General features: G+C 37.2%; 1 protein-coding gene across 1 annotated transcript in view; it reads right to left on the reverse strand.

Annotated features, from left to right (window-relative positions):
* Window positions 1-1,122: 1,122 nt before the first annotated feature.
* SRP72 (signal recognition particle 72) overlaps window positions 1,123-20,276 on the reverse strand; it is a 36,086-nt gene continuing 16,932 nt past the window's right edge. The window contains exons 11-19 of the mRNA XM_005555226.4: window positions 18,820-18,892; window positions 17,207-17,271; window positions 15,740-15,835; window positions 14,799-14,902; window positions 14,590-14,667; window positions 13,667-13,804; window positions 9,706-9,743; window positions 4,111-4,270; window positions 1,123-3,067 (exon numbers count right to left, since the gene is read on the reverse strand). Coding sequence (XP_005555283.1) covers window positions 2,890-3,067; window positions 4,111-4,270; window positions 9,706-9,743; window positions 13,667-13,804; window positions 14,590-14,667; window positions 14,799-14,902; window positions 15,740-15,835; window positions 17,207-17,271; window positions 18,820-18,892 — 930 coding nt within the window. The 3' untranslated portion in view covers window positions 1,123-2,889. The remainder of the gene's footprint in view (window positions 3,068-4,110; window positions 4,271-9,705; window positions 9,744-13,666; window positions 13,805-14,589; window positions 14,668-14,798; window positions 14,903-15,739; window positions 15,836-17,206; window positions 17,272-18,819; window positions 18,893-20,276) is intronic.

Consider the following 20,276-nt stretch of genomic DNA (forward strand, 5'->3'; position numbering starts at 1 on the left):
ATTATCTAATAAATGGTAAATAAGGCACACGAGGTGGTTTTCAAAGGTGGTATTGTTTCTCAAACTGACTAAGAAATATCTGGAGGGTTCCTTTTATCTTGCTAAACTGAACTCTTCAGTATATTTCAGTTTAGCACAATTATTTATTTATTTTTTGAGACAGTCTCACTCTGTCCGCCAGGCTGGAGTGCAGTGGCACGATCTCGGCTCACTGCAACTTCCACCTCCCAGGTTCAAGCAATTCTCCTGCCTCAGCCTCCCGAGGAGGTAGGATTACAGGCGTGCGCCATCACGCCCAGCTAATTTTTGTATTTAGTAGAGATGGGGTTTCACCATGTTGGCCAGGCTGGTCTCGAACTCCTGACTTCGGGTAATCTGCCCACCTCGGCCTCCCAAAGTGCTGGGATTACAGGCGTGAGCCACCGCACCTGTCCAGCACAATTATTATTATTTTTTGAGACAGAGTTTCACTCTTGTTGCCCAGGCTGGAGTGCAATGGCACGATCTCGGCTCACTGCAACCTCTGCCTCCCAGGTTCAAGCGAGTCTCCTGCCTCAGGCTCCCGAGTAGCTGGGATTAGAGGCATGAGCCACCATGCCCGGCTAATTTTGTATTTTTAGTAGAGACGGGGTTTCTTCATGTTGGTCAGGTTGGTCTCGAACTTCCGACCTCAGGTGATCTGCCCGTCTCGGCCTCCCAAAGTGCTGGGATTACAGGTGCGAGCCACCGTGCCCGGCCACAATTATTTTTTAATGCAATAAACTTATTTTCCTTCATTGTATCTGTTTCAAATAGACTTGTAAGGAACAATGAATGGCAGGTTCCAGAAGGTTTGAGTGATGCAATGATTTTTAAGGTTGGCTGTTCCCAATAGCATTGGAATTGCTATGCTTAATCACTTTTTCAAAGGTTTACTTCTGTTTATACACACACCAAGATGAATTTTCAGTAAAGTTTACACTGAAACTTACCGAATCTCTCAATCCCATTAGATTAGTTTTGTGAGTTTACTAAGAGGGACAGTACACACAATTTTGATACTCAGCTTAAAAGAAAATTCTTGGTTATACTAACCAGGAAGTCCTCCATAAAATGCCAACACCCAAAACACCTTAATCCATATTCACTGCTAAAATATTTTATTTTAAAATGTACCACAGTGAATGGATGTATCCATACTGGTTTTTATAAATGTACACATAAACATCCATATATTTGACAAAGTATATATATGTACTGGTTAAAGACCTATCCAAAAGAAGAAATATTTCTAGAAGGTTCATGTATCATACTTCATTTGACAATTAAAACTTTATTTGAACAGAAGTTTCAGTTGCTTAGCAATGACTAATACTATCAATAATGACAACTAAATTGAGAACTGTAAATTTCACTGCTGTGCCTTGGGTTAAAATTTTCAATGATGGAATCCTAAATAAGTAACAGTTATTCCTATAATGGGGTATATATTCAGAAGTAATAAATATCTGTCACTATTACCAAAAGACTGTTCTCTGTAGAGCTCAAAAAAGTATTATGCCACAATACATCATTTGTATTTAAAAAGGATCTCTTGTTTAGATGCCACTGCAGATTCTGCTTTTACTGAACAGAAAGGCAGCACCCCATTTCTTTCTTGTAAAGGAGGAAAGTCTTTTATAAAAAAACTCTTTGAAGTAGTTTTGGTAGTTACGTTCAGAGTCAAACACAGCAGCACTTTATTAACAAGGACAGAGTAATATAATCACAAGGAAATACTTCTAAGTCTAAATTAAATGATATGTTGGGCAGCATAAAATGAATACTAACAAAGGCAGGCATCTCAATGTGTCTGTCTCACAGCTGTTCAATGTGAAAGTAGTTTGTAAGCAAGGAAAGACAAGAGCAACATTTACACCACAAATTGACTGTAAAATATTTCATTACATTGAGAAAGGTAATCAATGGTCAAAATCCATAACCAGAAGGAGACACCATTTGAGTATCTATCAATGGGCCAAACAGATCTGTCAGATTTTAATACTGCCTGGTATGCAAACTCAGATACTGATTTCCTCTCTATGTAGGAAACCAATGTTCATGTTCTTGATAATAGTCATTAATCTTTCTGATTGAGACAGTCCAAACCCATCTGACCTCAGAACACTAGGTCTAAGAGTCAACTTCTTACATTGATATATTTTCCTTGAGTTCTTTCCTGGTGCTGTATCAGCATGTTACATAATCTGAAAATGACATGGGGCACAAAGGAGTCATATATATATAAAAATATGAAAATAATCCCATATTCCAGTATCACATGACAGAAAATTTATGGTTAAATTATTTAAGACATTTACTTTATTTTTCTTGTGGCCATCCATTTAATTAAGTGAAGAACATCGGTTAAGTATTAAGAAGGTCCCTCTTTATCACATGATATTTCTAAGCAGATATTTAGGAATGCTCAGAAGATTCCACTTTCAGTCTCCTAAGGCCTCCTAAGACATAATTTAAAGCGGGACTTGAACAGAAACAAGTATCTTCAGACTCCAGCTGAAATCGTAGAAATAGTTTCTGTTTAAATCCTGGGAAACCTTAGATAAGGTATGTGAAACCGAAAAAAGATTGAATCAGCACACACAGATAAAGGATACAACAGATACCAAGATGGGTAAATGCCCAATTATTTTCAGTCCTCATAATCTGTACAAAGCTATGAGGCAACCAGTAGGCCATATCTCACTAGGCAGACTTTGAGGAAGATGTTTCCCTATTTGAAACACAAGAAATTATGAAAATATGGAGATGAAGAGGGAGCAGTTCTGTGCTTCTTGCTGTGTTACCTTTATTATATTCCTAGTGTCACTGAGACTAGTTTAAAAACAGCCTGCAACAAGAATATTCTCATCACCAGCCACCTTTTCCACCTTTCTTCTTTTTCTGTTGCTGTTTCTTTTTTGTTGCTGGAGCCCCTGCAGGTTTCTGGTGTCTTGGGGGTATGATGTTACTTGTAGAGGCAGATACTGTTGCAGCACTGCCAGGTCTTGGGGAGGTGGGTGGGCTGCTCACAGTTTTACTGGCATCCCTGAAATCATTAGATCAGATCATTTTTGGTCACTCATATATTCAACAAAGGGAGAGTATAAAAATGTATGTATATGGGTTTTACTTATCACACTTAACCCATTTTACTTATCACACTTAACATATTTTCTACTTCTTTTAAGGTAAGCTCCCCAACTCCCTATTGACTTTTCTTTTGAATAACATTTTTACTGTTTTTATTGAAGAAAAGTAAAACATGATACGCATGCCAATTTTTAGAAAGCGTAGAAAATAAAAAATTTTATTTTTTTGAGACAAGAGTCTTGCTCTGTCCCTCAGGCTGGAGTGCAGTGGTGCCCAGGCTGGAGAGGAGTGGCGCCATCTCAGCTCACTGCAACCTCTGCCTCCTGGGTTCACGTGATCCTTCTGGGTTCATGTGATTCTCCTGCCTCAGCCTCCCGAGTAGCTGGAATTACAGGTGCGCACTACCACACCAGGCTAATTTTTGTATTTTTCATAGAGACAGGGTTTCACCATGTTGGCCAGGCTGGTCTTGAACTCGTAACCTCAGGTGATCTGCCTGCCTTGGCCTCCCAAAGTGCTGGGATTACAGGCGTGAGCCACCGCACCCGGCCAGAAAAAATATTTTTAAAATAACCTCTCATCTACCATACAGAACGTATTAACATTTCTAACACTTCTTTCTAGTCATATTATTTATTTACATCTGTTTATCTAGGCATTTATTTAGTTGAATGACTCAGTGTATTTAGTTGCCTTTTGAGACTTTTCTTTAGTTTTTATAATACAAATAGTTTTTACTATATATATTTCACAATATATATTTGATTATATTGTAAATACTTAAAACTATTTGACTGTATTGTAAAAACTAAAGGAAAAACTAGTCTAAAAAGGCAATATATTTTCTTTCATTTACATAAGTGTAGTATAAACATTTATCAGAGATACATCACTACATTTCTCATACTTAATATATATTAAATTCTCACTAGTAGCCTTGAGTCAATCTCAGAAACAATGTATGTTCTAAGTGCCCTCAATTGTGGAGCAATAACTTACAGTTCAGATGAAGCTCCTGCAGTTGCTCCCTGGGTCCCTTTTCCAATCTGATCCTTCTTTTTACCCTTCTTTCTTCCCCGGTAGTAAGAACGTTCTCGCATTGGCAGCCATCTTTCTGGATCTGGGGTAACTTTTGGGTCATAATTCTTAGGCAATTTTCCTGCATAACAATTATAAAGAGAGATGTATCATATTTTCAAGATAGTTTGATTTAAACAATGTCTCTAAGCCTGGGAATAAATAACATTAAAATGGAAATGAATTTGAGAAAGTTTAATTTGTATAATCTAGCAGGCAAAATGGCCTTACTTTTTTTTGTTATTATACTGGGATACATGCACAGAACGTGCAGGTTTGTTACATAGGTATACACGTGCCATGGTGGTTTGCTGCACCCATCAACTGTCATCTACATTAGGTATTTCTCCTAATGCTATCCCTCCCCTAGCCTCCTACCCCCACCCCGCCACAGGCCCGGTATGTGATATTCCCCTCCCTGTGTCCATGTGTTCTCATTGTTCAACTCCCACTTGAGTGAGAACATGCAGTGTTTGGTTTTCTGTTCCTGTGTTAGTTTGCTGAGAATGATGGTTTCCAGCTTCATCCATGTCCCTGCAATGGATATGAACTCATCGTTTTTTATGGCTGCATAGTATTCCATGGTATATATGTACTACATTTTCTCTACCCACTGTATCATTGATGGGCATTTGGGTTGGTTCCAAGTCCTTGCTAATGTGAACAGTGTTGCAATAAACATAAGTGTGCATGTGTCTTTATAACGGAATGATTTATAATCCTTTGGGTATATACCCAGTAATGGGATTGCTGGGTTAAACGGTATTTCTGGTTCTAGGTCCTTGAGGAATTGCCACACTGCCTTCCACAATGGCTAAACTAATTTATACTCCCACCGACAGTGTAAAAGTGTTCCTATTTCTCCACATCCTCTCCAGCATCTGTTGTTTCCTCACTTTTTAATGACTGCCATTCTAACTGATGTGAGATGGTATTTCATTGTGGTTTTGATTTGCATTTCTCTAATCACCAGTGATGAGCTTTTCTTCATGTTTCTTGGCCACATAAATGTCTTATTTTGATAAGTGTCTGTTCATATCCTTCGCCCACTTTTTGATGGGGTTATTTGTTTTATTCTTGTAAATTTGTTTGAGTTCTTTGTAGGTTCCAGATATTAGCCTTTTGTCAGATGAGTAGATTGCAAAAATTTTCTCCCATTCTGTAGGTTGCCTGTTCACTCTGATGATAGCTTCTTTTGCTGTGCAGAAGCTCTTTAGTTTAATTAGATCCCATTTGTCAATTCTGGCTTTTGTTGCCATTGCTTTTGCGGTTTTAGTCATGAAGTCCTTGCCTGTGCCTTTGTCCTGAATGGTATTGCCTAGGTTTTCTTCTAGGGCTTTTATGGTTTTAGGTCTTAGGTTTAAGTCTTTAATCCATCTTGAGTTAATTTTTGTATAAGGTGTAAAGAAGGGGTCCAGTTTGTTTTCCGCATATGGCTAGAATCCTTTTCCCATTGCTTTTGTCAGATTTGTCAAAGATCAGATGGTTGTAGATAGGTGGCATTATTTCTGAGGCCTCTATTCTGTTCCATTTGTCTACATATCTGTTTTGGTACCAGTGTCATGCTGTTTTGGTTACTGTAGCCTTGTAGTAATAGTTTGAAGTCAGGTAGCATGATGCCTCCAGCTTTGTTCTCTTTGCTTAGGACTCTCTTGGCCATACAGGTTCTTTTTTGGTTCCGTATGAAATTTAAAGTAGTTTTTTCTAATTCTGTGAAGAAAGTCAATGGCAGCTTGATGGGGATAGCACTGAATCTATAAATTACTTTGGGCAGTATGGCCATTTTCACGATATTGATTCTTCCTATCCATAAGCATGCAATATTCTTCCATTTGTCTGTGTCCCCTCTTATTTCCTTAAGCAGTGGTTTGTAGTTCTCCTTGAAGAGGTCCTTCACATCCCTTGTTAGTTGTATTCCTAGGTATTTTATTCTTTTGTAGCAATTGTGAATAGGAGTTCACTCATGATTTGGCTCTCTGCTTGTCTATTATTCGTGTACAGCAATGCTTGTGATTTTTGCACATTGATTTTGTGTCCTGAGACTTTGCTGAAGTTGCTTATCAGCTTACGGAGATTTTCGGCTGAGATGATGGGGTTTTCTAAATAAACAATCATGTCATCTGCAAACAAAGACAATTTTACTTCCTTTTTATTTGAATATCCTTTCTTTCTTTCTCTTGCCTGATGGCCCTGGCCAGAACTTCCAATATTATGTTGAATAGGAGTGGTGGGAGAGGGCATCCTTGTCTTGTGCCGGTTTTCAAAGGGAATGCTTCCAGCTTTTGCTCATTCAGTATGATATTGGCTGTGGGCTTGTCATAAATAGTTCTTATTATTTTGAGATACATTCCATCAATACCTAGTTTATTGAGAGTTTTTAGCATGAAGGGGTGTTGAATTTTATCGAAGGGGGAAAAGGCCTTATTTCTCAGCGTGACAAAAAAATTCAGAGGCCATAAAGAAAAAGACTTCACAGGCCGGGCGCGGTGGCTCAAGCCTGTAATCCCAGCACTTTGGGAGGCCGAGACGGGCGGATCACGAGGTCGGGAGATCGAGACCATCCTGGCTAACACGGTGAAACCCCGTCTCTACTAAAAAAAATACAAAAAACTAGCCGGGCGAGGTGGTGGGCGCCTGTAGTCCCAGCTACTCGGGAGGCTGAGGCAGGAGAATGGCGTGAACCCGGGAGGCGGAGCTTGCAGTGAGCTGAGATCCGGCCACTGCACTCCAGCCTGGGCGACAGAGCGAGACTCCGTCTCAAAAAAAAAAAAAAAAAAAAAAAAAAAAAAGACTTCACAGATACATCTATATAAAAATTTTAAAATCTTTATTTAGTAAAAAATATATTTCTAAGAAAAAATTTAAAATACAAAGTATATAGTAGAAGAGTGGAAAAAATCCTTAATATAAAAGAATTCTTGCCGATCAATATGTAAATTACTCAAAGAAAAATGGACTCTGTTATAATTAAGGTAGGTTAGGAGAAAGGAAAGTAATTCATCTTCTGAACAGATGTTCACCCTCACTAATTAAAAATGAGAAGGGTAAAAAACTCTATCAGACTCGTAAATATTAAAAGCAGTAATACCTAGTGTTGGTGAAATGGTAAGAAGCACTCACCAACACTATATTAGGAGAAGTGTATAGTGGTATAGCCTTTGTGGAGAGCAATTTAATCTGACAGCACCATTAGAAATGTATAGACTTCTAGAAATTTATCGTGCAGAAACCCAAGAGATACAAAGTTAAGAAGAGAATATTCTCTGTGACGCTCTTTTTCTTTCTTTTTTTTTTTAAAGATGGATAGGGCAAGGTATGGGTGGGCTGATATTCTTGAAGACAGTAAAATAACTTAAATGTCTAGCAATGAAGATGATTACATTATAATATGCCTACAGTATAGCAACCTATTCAATTGGGTTAAAAAGTGAAGTGCAGGCCAGGCGCAGTGGCTCACGCCTGTAATCCCAGCACTTTGGGAGGCCAAGGCGGGCAGATCATGAGGTCAGGAGATCGAGACCATCCTGGCTAACACAGTGAAACCCCGCCTCTACTAAAAATACAAAAAATTAGCTGGGTGTGGTGGTGAGCGCCTGAAGTCCCAGCTACTCGGGAGGCTGACGCAGGAGAATGGCGTGAACCTGGGAGGTGGAGCTTGCAGTGAGCTGAGATCGTGCCACTGCACTCCAGCCTGGGTGACAGAGCGAGAAGCTGTCTCAAAATAAATAAATAAATAAAGTGAAGTGCATCTATTAATCTGGAAAAATGTTCTTCACAATTCAGTCTAAAGTGAAGATTAAAACAAATTATATTATGTTCAACTTTCAGTACCTAATGATATATGTTTGATTCTATATATACATATATACACACACAAAAATGTTAAGTAATTGTCTTTGGGAGCATGTTTTTTTTGGGAGATGGGGACAGGGTCTCACTCTGTTGCCAGGCTGGAGTACAGTGGCGTGATCTCGACTCATTGCAACCTTGGCCTCCCGGGTTCAGGCAATTCTCCTACCTCTGCCTCCTGAGTAGCTGGGATTACAGGCACGCATGAGTAATGCTCAGCTAATGTTTGTATTTTTAGTAGAGATGGGGTTTCACCATGTTGGCCAGGCTGGTCTGGAACTCCTGACCTCAAACAATCCACCCGCCTTGGCCTCTCAAAGTGCTGGGATTACAGGCGTGAGCCACCATGCCCAGCCGCAAGCATGAATTCTGGGCAGGGAATTTTACACTCTTTATGCCATTCTATAATGATAGGTATCAACTACCTTTGTTTTTAGAATAAGCATATGTCACTTGTAAATTTTAAAAAATATTCATCTGGAAACTACAAAAATAGAAAAGAAAGTAAAATTTTAGGTTATTACCACCTACAGCTATCAGCTGTTTCCTTGCAGTATTACTAATACACAAAACAAATATTAAATGTTTGCCAATTTTCAAGTACTGTGACAAACCAACAAGACTTCCAGTTAAAGACAGTGAAATGGATACAAACATTAGCTTGTGTACCTTCCTCAAACTCCACTAAAATGGTAATAAAACACATTAAAGGAAGAACAGAAGAAAAGATATTGTCAATAAAATTTTGGTAGCTGGAAAACAGATGGAGGAGTAATAATAAACTTAGCTAAGTCTTGGGAAACCCGTATCCTAAGATGGCAGAGAGCAAAATCAAGAAATAACCTGATTTATATAATAGATTCCTCAAAACCTCAGGAACTTGGGTGGCTCCAAGGATAACATCTGACCAGGTAAAACAAAGCACGGTAATGTCACCCAAGTTTTCCAGAGATTAAAGCCACACCCCAAGCCAATCAATGCACGTTATTTCCCTGGTTAATAATTCAAGGCTGGACACTGACCTACTTGGCCAAATCAGATTAATGAGAAATACTTGCCAAATCTGGAGAGGGCTTCTTTGTTGTGATGAATATAAATGACAAGTATGTGGCCCTGACTGTTTCCAGTATACATTGTATGACTCTAATGGGATTCTGTTTTGTGGACAGCAGAACAAAGAGAGAGAAATACTGAGTCAACCAACCTTGATGCTAACATTCCTCTAGACTGCCAACTTTATAAACAGTAAATTTTCTGAAGCTAGTTTGATGGAATTTTGTAGTTATGTGTAGCAGAAACATCATAATGTGTAAGGGCTTACTTTTGTGCCAGGCACCACTCTAAGAACTTTACATGTAGTATCTGATTTAATACTACAAGATACATACTATCATATTCCATTCCACATATGAAAAACTCTGGCAGGTATATTAAATAGCCTGTCCACAGTCACAGAGTAAAAGAGGGAACAACAATTTGAATCTAGGCAAACTAGTAAATTGCAATCTTTAAAGTAATAGAATAAAATTAAATGTTAGCTATAGTCAAGATAAAAAGTTTTCAAAGATATAAGAGAGGGCAGTATATTTATGTCCAAATATTTCTATATGGGGCTAAAATCAAACATTTATCTTGTAGAAAATTTATAAAGATTTTTTAATGCCTTACCCTTCTTTTTCTTTTTCTTCTTTTTCAAATCTCCCTGTCTACAAAGAGAAAAAAAAAATCATTACCATCTTTGTGATAAAATATTTATAAAGCATTAAGTAAGTGCTCTGTAAGAGTTAGTTGGGCACTTATCATAAACATGGTTTAAGACTTGGTATCAGCTCACCAAAGCTAACAAACTAGTTAAGATTTGATTCAGGTTAAAGTCCATTAAGCTTCAGATACTATAATTTTTGGAAGGTACTTTAGAAAACAGAGGTGACAATTCAAAAACAGATTGTTTACATTGAAAAATTTTTTTCAGTGGCACACATTAAGTCTATGTAAAAAGTAATTTGCACAAGCATGAATATCTACAATCCCTTGGTAAGTTACTCTATGTTTGGCAAGACTTTAGAGAATAAATTTTTTGCCAGAAGAACACGTGTAGGTCAGATACATGCAAAGAATTATCTCTGGAAGGAGATGCAAAACAGGTTACATTGTAACTATGGCCCTGGGAGGGAGGTGGGTAGACACGGATGGAAGACTTTTAACTTACTCTTATACTTTTTTATCTTTCATATTTTAAACCTGTGAGTTTATTAATTTTTTAATGTAAGTAAAATATGTATTAAGTACATTGACCAAAAAAGGCACTAAAAAGGGCATACAAATTAACACTTCAAAATAACTGTCAAGGGCGGGGGGAGGGATAGCATTAGGAGATATACCTAATGTAAATGACGAGTTAATGGGTGCAGCACACCAACATGGCTCATGTATACATATGTAACAAACCTGCATGTTGTGCACACATACCCTAGAACTTAAAAGTATAATAAAAAATAATAATAATAATAATAATTGTCAAGCATTCTGAAAGTGGCTGGGAACAGTGGCTCACATCTGTAATCCCAGCACTTTGGGAGGCCAAGGCAGGTATCACCTGACGTCAGGAGTTCCCCGTCTTTACTAAAAATACAAAAATTAGCTGGATGTGGCAGTGCGTGCCTGTAATCTCAGCTACTCGGGAGGCTGAGGCAGGAGAATTACTTGAACCAAGGAGGCAGAGGTTGTAGTGAGCGAGACTGCACCACTGCACTCCAGCCTGGGTGACGGAGCAAGACTCTTATCTCAAAAAAAAAAAAGCATTCTGAAAGCTCTAGTGAACAGAGAAAAACATAAAAATACATCTCTCTATATATTCTTATGTGATATAACTCAAGAAATATGAAACAGTGAACTAAAGATGAGACAGCAACAATTCATTCTACAAGTCATTCAATTGTGAAAGTTCCCTCAGGATACCCCAAACAAGAAATGTAACATACTGTTATCTTACTTGAGTGTTTCATCTCTTACCCAGAGTGTGCAATAGTATTCTAAATTGTCTCCCTACAATTATACTCCACAGCCATACTAAAATTTCCCAACGGTTCTCTGCTCTTTCTTATTTCTCTGCCTTAGCTCACCCTTTGCCTACCTCGTCCTCATCTTCCTCAGAGTCAACACAATCATCTTCTCCATGAAGCCTTTCCTAACTTCCCACTGTCCTCAGGAAGAAGTGACTATTCCCTCCGGTGTACTCCTCTATGCCCTGTACAATCACAGCAGGTGCAATCTTTATTGCAATTATTGTTTAAATATATTTCCTTCTGCTAGACTCATGTTCCTTTTTTTTTTTTTTTTAAGATGGAGTCTCACTCTGTCACCCAGGCTGAGTGCAGTGGTGCGATCTTGGCTCACTGCAACCTCCACCTCCTGGGTTCAAGTGATTCTCCTGCCTCAGCCTCCCAAGCAGCTGGGAGTACAGGCATGTGTCACTACGCCTGGCTAATTTTTGTATTTTTAGTAGAGATGGGGTTTCACCATGTTGTCCAGGCTGGTTTCGAACTCCTGACCTCAAGTAATCCACCTGCCTCGGCCTCCCAAAGTGCTGGGATTACAGGCATGAGCCACCACGTCAGGGCTCAAGTTCTTTTGAGAGCAAGTACCATGATTTATTTTCTGGTCAACACCTAGCATAAACCTATCACATAGTGTATTGTTAAAAGAAACTAAACCTTTACATCCAAAAGTTAGTATAACAAAATACTAACTTTTAGTAAGATAAAGAGCACTAATAATGCCTAATGAAAATACTATTTTTAAACTTAAAAGCTTAAAAATTCAATGTATATCTTAATGATTGTCTAAGAAAAAAGAGAAAGAAGTCAGGTGCGGTGGCTCATGCCTGTAATCCCAGCACTTTGGGAGGCTGAGGCGGGTGGATCACCTGAAGTCAGGAGTTCAAGACCAGCCTGACCGACATGGTGAAACCCTGTCTCTACTAAAAATACAAAAATTAGCCAGGCGTGGTGGCGGGTGCCTGTAGTCCCAGCTACTCAGGAGGCTGAGGCAGGAGAATCGCTTGAACCCAGGAGGCAGAGGTTGCCGTGAGCTGAGACGGTACCATTGCACTCCAGCCTGGGCAAGACTGTCTCAAAAAAGAAAACAAACAAACAAACAACAACAACAACAACAACAACAAAAAGAAAGATTATTTAAAAAAAAACTTTTAAAGATGGGGGTCTTTCTCTGTCACTCAGGCTGGGGTGCAGTGACGCAATCACTGCTCACTGGAGCCTCAAACTCCTGGGCTCAGGCGATCATCCCGCCTCAGCCTCCTAGTAATGGGAACTAGAGTCAAATGCCACTATGCCAGGCTAAAGAAGGAACTGTATGTTCTTAGTTGTTACCCAACCCTGTTTGGTGAAGAAAAAAAAAAATAGTAAACATACTTAATTGAAAATCCATTTAAGAAATCCAACTGAATTTATAATTGTAAGATGAAATGGAATTTGGAACAATGTAACCTCTTTGAGACTCCAATTCCTTATTAAAAGTTTTGGAAGTTATTATGAGAACGACAATACTTTTTATGAAATGCAGAGTTTGTTAGGAAGAAATCAGTCACTGTTGCTGAGTTTTTTTTAAGTTAGGGAAAAATTTAGATTTCAAAAGGCATTCAAAAAAGGAGAAAGTAATAAAAACTTATGAAAGTCACAAAGCTAAGGAAATGTTTTATCTTTTCCATGCTCTATTCATTCTGAGTCAAAAGTAAAATCTTAAAACATTTTACTGTAGGTCTCTAACTATATTTTTAAGATGACAATGGAACAAACAAGAGTCAAAATCTGACTTCTTGTAAGTAAATGAAACCGACTAACCTTTTCTTCAAATCAGCAAAATAAATCATATACTAAATGATGTACTAAATATACAACAATAACTTATAGGTTAAAAAAGGCACATCCAGCCTATGGAGTGTTTAAAAAGGATGAAATATGTCCACATTTTAGTATGTGGAAAGATCTCTAAAACTCATTAAATAAAAGCAAGGTGGAAAACACTAAGTACAGTACAATTTTCCTTCTATAAAAAACAACTGGCTATAGTGCTCAGCACTTTGGGAGGCCAAGGTGGGTGGAACACTTGAGGTGAGGAGTTCAAGACCAACCTGGCCAACAGGGTAAAACCCTGTCTCTACTAAATATACAAAAATTAGCCTGTAGTCCCAGCTACTCAGGAGGCTGAGGCAGAATTGCTTGAACCTGGGAGGCGGAGGCTGCAGTGAGCCAAGATTGTGCCACTGTACTCCAGCCTGGGAGACAGCAAGACTGTGTCTCAACAAACAAACAAATAAGAAACTAAATAACAAAAAATAAACTAATCTAAAGAAAATATTCGTAAACCACCTGTGTGTGTAAACACAAAGAAAAATTTCTGGAATAATAGATTAAATTAATACCAGAGGTTAATTTTGGGCTGAGGGAAAAGGGAAGGAAATAAGGACAAAGAGCTGGGCACAGTGAAAGAAATGGAAAAGAAATGAAGAGAACTAGAACTTTATTCATACAAAATTTCTATAAGAATATATTTTTTATTCTTTGTCTAATTTAAAATCAGCATTAGAGAATGTTACAACGAAAAATATTACCCTTGTTCCTTTGGTTGACTATCTCCAGTAACTTTTCCACCCTTCTTCCGAATGTACGTAGCACCAGGAGAATTTTCAAGAGCCTCAACATCTACTTTTAGAGACATACTATCTGACGATGGCAAGTGTTTACTAAGACTGTGATAGAACAGGAGTTCAGGAACATAATATACACAAACACACACATTTATATATATACGTTTGCCAATGTATCTATTGACACTGGAAGACTGTCTTTTCTTGATGACCTTCAACAAAAGCAAAAAATGTTCCTAAATCTTCTATACAATAACAATTACAAGTCATATCAATTATATAGTACACACAGTATTCTGAAAGGAGAACATGAGGAGTCATAATCTAATCCTCTATTCCTTAACTCAGTGATGTGGAGCAAGGTGGTGGCTTAATACAAACTCCATTCCAAAACAACTATCAAGTTTATATCTTGAGACTGCTTAGCATCCACCAACCCACCTCAGTTTTAGGAACACACTCTGATGAGAGTAGCACATATGATCCAAGCTCAATAAGGGCATCGAATTTGCGTATCAAGTAACTACTTGAGATAAGCAAGTGACCTAAGTAGTTGAATCTGAAAATAAGATTTCAGAATCATGCAAAACTACCCACATAAAATATGCTTTTTCTTTTCCTTGCTGCTGAACTTGAACCTGGAGGAAAAGACGCTATACCCTTTTGACTTCATTTTTGCTTCTGGATGAAACTGAACCCTAAGTTGGATCTATTGCCGCATTTTTCATCACACTGATCAACAAATTGTCATTTTTTGGTTTTACTAGTTAAAAGGAGGATTTGTTAGTTGCAATTTACAATGGAAAAAGCTCCAGTCAAAACACAGATATTAGAAGAGATCTATTGTGCTACCGAGGAGCTGTAAGGAACAACAATCAAAAGGATACGCTTTGGCTTTCTCTGGATCTACAAGTGAGTAAGCAGAAATTAGCTGTGCCAGGGTGTGAATATCTTTCGGATTTTGTCTAAAAGAAGAAATAAGAAAATTACTGAACTGTTTATAAAACTGGAGAAAGTAATATAAACAAGTAACTCTCTCATATCAAGTAGCAGCAATAAATGTGTTATTTCTACAACTCCATGTTTCAGAGCTTACTTCCATAGCTGTTGTAGGTCACTAATTGCCTCCTTCTTCCGCCCATATTTGAGTTTGAAGTTTGCAGCTTCTCTTATCAAGGACAAATGAGCAGGAGATTTGGGCTAGTTTCAATAAAACGAAAAAAAAAAAGTTTCAAGCTAAATATCTAGCAAGTAAATGCAGTTATATTCATTAGACCTTTAAGAAATACACCGATGCATTAGATCCCTCATCTTAAGTTTCACTGAATGCCTGAAACAACAAAATCATCCACATATGCAGAGGAAAGCAGGTGGACAAATTATTAACTGTACAATCACCAACAGATAAATTTGGAAAACAACCTATATATATTTGGTGTCTACAACTGGAAACATTCCCCTATAATAATCAAATCTTAAAGATATGCCACCATAGTTCTCAAACATTAATTTAATATAATACTTTCCCAGAGCACTGATACCCTTCCACTGCTAACAGTATAAAATGCCACCTGCACAGCGTTATGTATAATTTTAAGTTGGATACTGCTTATGCAGAGATCCATACTGGAAATAATGATATTCCTACTAGAGACATGATAAACAACTATTCCATGTATTACTGTTGTACTAATTGCTACCACCCACGGGTTCTCTAGCTATTAAAGATGATCTCTTAAATATGCAATCATGTACTATTATTATTTCTTGAGATTACATAAACAAATACATGTACACATACAGCAAGGAGCTTGAATAAATATAAATGAGCTATTTTTCTATTTTGCAGCCATTGCTTATTTCTAATAACTTAATTGGGATCTGGTATACTGAAAAAAATGAATTTGATAATCTAAATAGTATTTCACTTTTAAAATAGTGACGTGTAATACTTCAGTTTGCCTGAATTTTTTCACTACTACCTCTTTATTTTTATGTAAAAACATGCCCTCATAACATTTTACTCCATTTGTTTACCTGATGGTTTTGATACCACTGGATAGCTAGTGCGAAGACCTCAATGGCACTATCAATATCTTCTTCATGGCTGTACATGGTAACTAATGCAGACACCTACACAGCCAAAGGTATAAATTAGTGAATCCTCCCTTCACTCCCAGAATACCATTTTTGAAAATAAAAAACACTGAAAAAATAGCAAATAAAGGCTCTCTGTTAGTACCTGATTTATCATGAAAGCTACTCCCTTTAGAGAACATAGTAACTTTACTTCTAGAAATACCATGAACAACTGTGTTTTCCAAATATGAAGGTAGTTATCTGTAAAATAAACCTTTCCTTTAAAGCAGTGCCAGTTCACAAATGGTTTGGTAACTACAGAGGTTGAGAATAAGCCCTTAGAAATGTTTATACAATAAGACACTGCTGGACATTTAAGTGTACGATCAGTGAGGCATACATAGAGTGGCTGAACTCTCATGATGAATCCCACGTGGCATGAGCTGCTTCAAGCCAGTCAAAAGAGTGCCTAGTGTCGCTTAGGGACAGGAAGGAGGCCTACACAGCTGGAGTGGAGGGGAAGGGGGATGATGAGCAGTAGGAGATGAGGATAGAAAGGAAACAAACAGCTGGATCTTTAAGAACAATCAGTAAAACTGACAAATCTCTGGTCAGGCTAATCAGAGGGAAAAAGAAAAAAAGACATGAATAACCAGTATCAGGAATGAGAGAGGTTCTATAGATATTAAAAGGATAATAAAGAAATACAATGAAGAACTTTTATGCCAATAAAGTCAGCAACTTAAATGAAATGGATACATTCCTTGAAAGGTAAAATAAGGCCATATATCAAATATCAGAAACATTTTAATTTCAGTCATATACTGTATTTGACTTTAAGGTAAAGTAATTATAGCACAATCCTTAAAATATGAATCTTCAAGGGAAAGCACTACCATATTTTTACATTTACTGAATGCCAACTGCACAGAGGCCATGTTAGAGAATGAAAACATGAATAAAACAGCCCCTGTCCAAAAGATGCACTACAGAATTAGTTTATACTATGGAAAAGATGCTTTCACAGCTATATTAATGATTGAAACCTGCAATATTTGAATAATCAGAAAACTAAAAACTAAATTTGTTGGCCACTATTACAAAACTGTTCTAATTTAAAGAAATCACACCGATGAAAATGGTTTAGGCTAAGAAATTCCCTATACAGATCTGAGATTATTTGAGGTTGGCTTTCAGTGATACTGTAAGGCCTAAATAGTGCCTGGCACATTTAACTGAATAAGAAACCAATACCAGAGCAGAGAATGAAATTAAATTTACACCAGACAATCATTACTATTATAATTACTACTCCTACCTTAAAGTGAACACATATTACACATAAAAATAAAGTGAATACACATTAGACATATAAATAAATTATCAATTCAACTACTTTTCAATTTTGTGATGTTTCAAACTCACCATGCCTGGTTTATGCTTTAACTCCTCTATGCTTCTTAATATTAGACATGCTTTAGAAATATTACCTTAGGAGAATAAACAAAATCAGCATTACATAGAAGAACACATATTATGAAAAAAATACAAGAAATTTTACTTCCTCCCACTACTTTTCCTTAGGAAAGCAACCATAAGTCATATTTTGTAACATCTCTAAACATGTAAGTTTTGGGCCTGGGGATGGTGAACTCTATTCAGTTAGAGACAAGGAAATTGAGCTCTAAAGAAATAATATACCTTGCTTAAGTTCACAAAGAAAGTTAATGGCAGAGCTGCTACCAGAAAAGAAGTCTCTTAACTCCCAGTCTGTTGAGTTCTATTTCTTCTTTTTTGGGCTGTAACTTGAAAGTGGGGTCCTTCCCTAAAGGCCTTGAAATATGTTACTGTAGATATGAGTGCAATGGAAAATTTCCTATGGTGTTAAATTCTGATTTTGTACTCACTGCAAACCTCAATAACTCAAAATTTCTAGTCTTTAAATAGAAACAAAAAACCATGACAGACTGTCAGGAATTTCAAGATAATAAATCATCCTTGAAAAAATAAACTAAACACACGAGGAGGAAAGATCAAGGAAAGGGCAAAGAAGAGAAGACAGGGCTAAGAATAAGGAAAAAGAGAGAAGGAAAGTAAAGAAATGTGAGAATTGGATAAGAGGGAGATCTGCAGTGTGTCTCAACCTTGTTTTCATTATTGCCCTACTAAGGACACTTTAAACATTTTTTCCCTAACTGCCAACTCCTCTCCTTCAACTCATAAAATTTTCATTTCAGCCATTGTAATATTTAAGATTTTTGTGACGAATTGTCACCCCTATCGAAAATTCACACTCTATACCAGAGCTGTTTGACAGAACCTTTTGTGATGATGTAAATGTCCTATATCTGTGCTGTCCAATATTGCAGCCACTAGTTGCACATAGCTACTAAACTTCTAAGATGTGGCTAGCATAATCAAAGAACTGAATTTTAAATTTAATTTAACTAATGTAAACTTAAAATAGCTACATGTGGCTAGTGACTACCAAACTGGGCAATACAGCTCTAGATATTCAAAGTTAGATCAAAACCACAGACAAAAACACTGGCAGTTTTAAGATTCAAACACATCAGTTCTTGTTAAATTCTATTACCTTTCCCCAAGCCCAAAGACATAGGTGGCAAAGTGTAAAACAAAGTAAGAATGAAGGGCCAAGCTAAGAAATTCTGAAAACTATGATGCAAAGTAGTCATACAAATATTACCAAGTGACAGACATAAGCATTTCTGCATGTGACATACTCAGGCAATTTGAGTAGTACGTATGGTCTTTTGGAACAGAGGAATTCTTTGCTTCAGAACTTTCAAGGCACAGATTGAGAATCATTCTAATAATTTAGGAATAATCTGTGAAAAGGGGCAATTACCTCACTACTAAATCTGTTGGAGATCATACAATCTAGCTGCATGTTTGAAACAGTAATTATTATGCTTTACCATTACACAAAAAACTTAAAATCACATAGTTCACAACTGTAGAATCATTTCAACCATGTTTTCATTAAAATATTTTAACCACGATGAAAACCATAATACCTTGAGAAATTTTCAACTGTGCCATGGTCAGCTTAATTTCAGCCGCATTTTCTGGATGCTGATCTGAAAATTCCTATTTTTTTATTTTGGGAAAAAAAAATCACATTTAATTTACACATCTAATTGTATACATTACAGTTATTTAACTCAGCTACATAAGATTTTAAATTCAGTTTTAAAATATTAAACTTCTGGCTGCTGGTCAAAATCTTAACTTGGGACAATTTTTATTCAACGCCCACTTTTTTTCTTAAAGGTATGCTCTAAAAGTAAGTGTAATAATGTCAAGTTTTCTGTAAGTCACTAACAGAGAAATCCATCATCCCTCGGCCACGGGATATTGCTTCCAGAACCATCCCGCATTCCAAAACCCAAGGATGCTCAAGTCCCTTATATAAAAGTACAGTATTTGCGTATAACCTACACACATACTCCTATACATTTTAAATCATTGTTAGATTACTTATAATACCTAATATAATGTAAATGCTATGTATATAGTTGTTATATTATCTAGGGAATAATGATTTTTAAAGTTTGTATATGTTGAGTACAGAGGCAATCATACATTTCCAACCCCAAAATGTGCTTTTTTATTTTTCTGAGGCGGAATCTTGCTCTGTCACCCAGGTTGGGGTGTAGTGGCGTGATCTCGGCTCACTGCAACCTCCGCCTGCCAGGTTCAAGTGATTCTCCTGCCTCAGCCTCCCAAGTAGCTGGGATTACAGGAATGTGCCACCATGCCCAGCTAATTTTTGTATTTTTAGTAGAGATGGGGTTTCACCATGTTGGCAAGGCTGGTCTTGAACTCCTGACCTCAGACGATCGCCTGACTGGGCCTCCCAAAGTGGTGGGATTACAGACGTGAGCCACTACGCCAGGCGACCCCCACAAAGTTTTTAATCCATGGCTGGTTGAATTCTTGGATGCAAAACTCAAGGAAACAAAGTGTCAACTGTAATAAAGATTACTAAATAGATTTTTTTTTTTGCTGGGGGGAGAGAAGGGGCGGTATCTCTTCACTGAGTGTGCCTGCTAGGCAATTGTGTCTGTCCGGATGATCCTAATCGTACCTGTCCAACTTTCCAATGTAGTTTATATTCAAGAAATTTAAATATGCAATATAATAGCTGGTTTGGGCTGATAAAAACAAAGTCAGTATCTCCATAATTGAGGTTCTGGAGTGGAACTCAGTGGAGATCAGATAATTGCAAAAGAGGTTAAGCATGTTCTAGAATTATACATGCCTAAACAATCTTCTAACTCAGGTCATTGCCTGAAACAATCCCCTAACTCAGGTTAAACAGATCTCCAAACAAAACAGCATTCTTTAGCATTTATAACAAATATTTACATTATAGAAATTTATATAAAACAAAGCTGTTGACTAAAATGCCACTGAAATTTGTGTAGTGGTACATTTCTGATTAGTTTTCCCATTAAATTTACATGCTTGT

Source organism: Macaca fascicularis, chromosome 5 (assembly GCF_037993035.2).
Source record: "Macaca fascicularis isolate 582-1 chromosome 5, T2T-MFA8v1.1".
Taxonomy (NCBI): Eukaryota; Metazoa; Chordata; class Mammalia; order Primates; family Cercopithecidae; genus Macaca; species Macaca fascicularis.